A 4,690-nucleotide genomic window follows, 5' to 3' on the forward strand; every position below is an offset into this window, starting at 1 on the left:
CAGCAGCTAGCTGCACAGTAGTGCCATTCTGTTTCTGTTTACACGCAATGCAAGCGGGCCACTCGGTTTCTCCGTTTATGCATGAGCAGCGGTTTAAGGCCAGTAACGTGCACTGCAATCTCTTCACCAAAAAAGAAAAAGAAGCTGGCGTGTCAATTGTCAGGCCGAGCATGCATGCGTATTATTGGCAGATCTGCATCTGCTTGATTGCATTAAGTACCGTACCCCTTCAACTATCTTAAGTTCTTTATACGTCGTGCTCAATTTTTCATACCCATGGCTATGCATATTCTCCTTCTTTTTAGATGGCTATGCACATTCATTCCCATGTATTTATCTCTTGGCTTCCATGATCTTTTAGATAGAACTCAGACATGCATGGTTTGATATGCGACGATATACTATAATTCGTCCATAATCCTTTCTTTTCAATTTAGTTAGTATTAGCTCGGTAGATTCGATGTACCGCGAGGGCTTAAGATAGTATAAGAGTATTTCATACATCAATTGAGTGAAGCTTATTATGTAATAATTATCGAATATAGTATAAATCAAATAATTAATGTTCTACGTGACGATCGCCAGACTACTAGGTTATCTAGGATTACTTCAGAACTAATGTGTTTTTTTAAAAGAATAATGTTCTATACCAATTGGTGTACAGTCGCTGAAGGTATGGGGATCTCTGTGTGCATGCAGTTGTTCCAAGGGCTAAAGGCCACCACTGTACAAGAGCCGAAGAGGACAGGGTGATTCAGTGTGGCAGCTGGGCGAAGGACGAGCACTGTTTCGCCGCTGCATGCTACACGGCTGGCGCAAGTGAACAGGAAGAAGGGGGGTGGTTGTTGAAGTCGATCTGATGAATTAACGCTCGCTGAATCAGAATCCGTGGTGGATGGATGGCTAGCTGTTGGGCGGCGCTCCCTTGTTCAAAGAGATTCATGGCGAAAAAATTAGGCACGTACACGCAGCACATGATTTTTTTTTTGCGACTGTACCTGAACACATTTTTTGTTAAGAGAAAAACATGCAGCACACATAATGAAACAAATGTCATTGTTTGGTGCATTACCAGTGCATATGCTTCAGCACAACATGATCATGAATGCATATTATCGACATAGCTTATAATTATGGGTATGTATGGATATATTCCTTTGTTTTCTAATCATTTTGAACTGGTTTTTTTATTTTGGGGGGGGGGATCTGCCCAGCAATATTAAATAAGAAAAAACTAAAAGAGACATTTGTGTACATGCGGAAACTGAAAAGGAGCTGAAAGAATATGCAAACATCCAGATTACAACTGATCAAGGCATGCCTAAATGAAAGAGCTAGTTAAGATCTGATTTCATCCTGGATAAATGCAGAATGACATCATGCTTGAAAGCAGCCTTTCAACTTTCTATTTTTGGAGTTCTGCCCTCGAATGTCCATGCATTCCCCGGCTTGCAAATAAACCGCTATGAAATAGTCAATATTTCCATGAAGAATCCTTGTTTCATATGAAAGAAATTGATCCGAGGATTCCCATGGATTAAGGTGAACTGGAGATCATTCAAAAAAGAAGTGCATTACTGTTTCTTCAATCATAAGTTCTGTTATTTTAAGATTAGGAAGGAAAAGCATGAGGGTGTTAAAAGACACCGGGCTGATGCAAAATAAGCAATCGACATACAAGATTATCTTTCGACTAGACTATGAAAAAATTGACTCCGGAATAAACTGATTGGACGATTGAAGTATTTTCTTCTGAGCTTGTTTGCAGTGTTCACTCGATCACCGAGAAGAAAACATGGAAAAAATTCACCTTAGGAATGCATGCACATGGTTATCCATTTCGAAGGCAAAGGAGGGAAGCAGTAATTCCAACTATTAAAGCCTATGTTCTATGTTCCGGGTGAAAACCTAACTCCGGCTTGTTGGATGGGTGACGATGGCATTTTCAACATCATGTTCTCCTTGGAGGCGTCACCCTGGAGTTCTATGTTCCTAAAGTCATTGCCTAAGCGGAGTTTATTTATGTCGTTTCTACATGGAAGGATTTCGCGAGCAACCGAAGATTCAAACATCAAGTTTCTAAGTAGACGAGAGATGTGTTGGATCGGTACTATGTAAAGCTATTGCGGGATTGAAACGTGAACAAAGAAAAAGATTGAAGCGTAGTCTTCTAGATTTCTTTATTTATTCTAGAGCTTTCTTTCTTGTGCCTTTTAAACCCTTATTTTTAAGGTTTAGAGCCTAAGAGCTCATGTAGTTTGTCTGTAGATATATTCGCATGCGAATGTTCACGGCCGGAATTTTTCTTAATCCTAAGAAAAAACCTATGTTATTTCTCAAGAATTTCAAATCATTTTACAGTTTGAGGAATTCATTATATGCTTGTCTTGACATTTCCAGCTAGCTGAAATAGATCTGGCAGATACTGAACTTGCAGGAGCTTCATTGAGAGAGATGCATTAATCTTTTGCACCGATAAATAAAACAATCTTTCTTGGATATTCCAGGTCAGCGTCAGCCTAACATCTAATCAAATAGATCCTCCAAGAGACTCACTGACATACCATTACCTCATAGGCATTTGAAATTCCTCTCTCGAGGTAACATCCATTCCAAGAGGAGTACACTTAAAGAAACGAAACGAAAATACTCGGTAACCGGTATCTAATAACCGCTTGTCCATAAACATCTTGGATATTAAATAAATAAATGTTGTTTTCTTACATACTAAACATACAAGTATAAACATTTCTTGAATTTCAACTCCCGGCAATGTAATGTTCCCTCGGCTCGCCCTTTAAATCAACAGATCGACCCCCACTACTTCCACAGCTGTCTCAGCAGCTCACATCCACAGTCCACACAAAACACAATGGCCAACAGCAAGCTCCTCAAGACTTTGTACCAGCTCGTCGTCAACAACTTCCTCGCCATCGTCGCGGTGGCGTTCGCCACCGCCGTGCTCCGGAGAGGATGGCCATTCAGCGTCGACGGTCTCGCCGGGTGGCTACACGCGCAGCGGCCTGTACACCTCGTCACGGCGGCGATCCTGACGGCTGCCGTGGCGAAGCTCTGGCGCGCCCGGCGGCCGCGGGACGTGTACCTCGTGGAGTACGGGTGCTTCCGTCCCAGGCCGTGCTTCAGGACCCCGTTCGCGACGTGCCGGGAGCACGTGCACCTCCTGCCTTACCTGCTGGCCGACAAGGAGAGCCTGGGCTTCGCGATCCGGCTGCTGGAACGCTCGGGGCTCGGCGAGGAGACGTGCGTGCCCTACTCGTACCACTACTTGCCCCCGGACAGCAGCCTCGACGCCGCCCGGGAGGAGACGGAGCTGGTCATCTTCTCGGCCATCGACGACGTGTTCGCCAGGAGCGCCGTCACGCCCGCGGAGATCGACGTGATCATCGTCAACTGCAGCATCTTCACGCCGATGCCCGTGTTCGTGGACATGGTGGTGAACAGGTACAAGCTCCGCGCCGGCGTGCAGTGCCTGAACCTGTCCGGGATGGGCTGCGGCGCGGGGCTCGTGGCCATCGGCCTCGCCAGGAATCTCCTGCAGGTGGCGCCGCGGGGCACGCACGTCCTGACCGTGTCCACGGAGATCCTCTCGGCGCAGTACTACGTCGGCAGCGAGCGCGCCATGCTGCTGCCCAACTGCCTCTTCCGCATGGGCGCCGCCGCCACGATCCTGACCAACTCCCCCGAGCGCGCGCGGTTCAAGCTCGGGCGCATCGTCCGCACCATGACCGCGGCGCGGGACGCCGACTACCGCTGCATCTTCCAGGAGGAGGACGAGAGCGGCCTCCGGGGCGTGCGCCTCTCCAAGGACCTCACCGTCACCGCCGGCAACGCGCTCAGGAGGAACATCGTGGCCTTCGGCCCGCTCGTCTTGCCGGCCTCGGAGCAGCTCCTCGTCGCACTCTCGCTCCTCAAGCGGAAGCTCCTCAAGCGCAGCGGCCGCAAGGTGAGGCTGTACCGCCCGGACTTCCGCACGGCGTTCGAGCACTTCTGCATCCACGCCGGCGGGCGCGCGGTGATCGACGAGGTGCAGCGCGGCCTCGGCCTCTCCGACGAGGACGTGGAGGCGTCGCGGATGACGCTGCACCGGTTCGGGAACACGTCGAGCAGCCTGGTGATGTACGAGCTGGCGTACGCCGAGGCCAAGGGCCGGATGAGGAAGGGCGACCGGGTGTGGATGATCTCCTTCGGCGCGGGGTTCGACTGCACCTGCATGGCCTTGGAGTGCGTCAAGCCGGCGGCCGACGCGGACGGGCCGTGGGCCGACTGCATCCACCGCTACCCGGTGCAGCTCCCAGACGTCGCCATCTGATGATCAGAGAGCTGTACTGGAGCTTGATGTGCCGGACGACGCGTGTGCACGTGCACGGTGCACAGCAACTGCGAAGAGAGGTAGACATGCACGTACGGCACATTTCTTAAGCTCACTCGATCTCCGCAGCTAGTAACCTAATCAATAAATTAAAGCTGGCTAAAATGTAAGCACCAGTGTCAAGTTGATGTAATGCACATCGATCCTATGTAAAACCGTGGAAGTGTCGTAGTTGTAGCTGCTGGTCGTTGTGGCAACCGGGGGTTTGTGGTTGGCGGCTGCAGCCCCTGTCCACGAAGTGAACGCGTGCAAAGCGACACATCGATCACACCGTACATAGAGTTTCCTCCCAGCCGATTA

The 4,690-nt window shown here is 49.5% G+C and overlaps 1 protein-coding gene across 1 annotated transcript; it reads left to right on the forward strand.

Moving 5' to 3' along the window:
- The first annotated feature begins 2,819 nt into the window (after positions 1-2,819).
- On the forward strand, positions 2,820-4,690 carry LOC120707082 (3-ketoacyl-CoA synthase 6-like). Its single transcript, XM_039991860.1, has one exon. The coding sequence runs from the start codon at positions 2,873-2,875 to the stop codon at positions 4,328-4,330; it is 1,458 nt and encodes a 485-aa protein (XP_039847794.1). The 5' UTR covers positions 2,820-2,872; the 3' UTR covers positions 4,331-4,690.

Source organism: Panicum virgatum, chromosome 5K (genome assembly GCF_016808335.1).
Source record: "Panicum virgatum strain AP13 chromosome 5K, P.virgatum_v5, whole genome shotgun sequence".
Taxonomy (NCBI): Eukaryota; Viridiplantae; Streptophyta; class Magnoliopsida; order Poales; family Poaceae; genus Panicum; species Panicum virgatum.

Excerpts from the sequence above, each read along its gene's own strand:
- LOC120707082 (XM_039991860.1), top strand. The coding sequence starts at position 2,873 with ATGGCCAACAGCAAGCTCCTCAAGACTTTGTACCAGCTCGTCGTCAAC.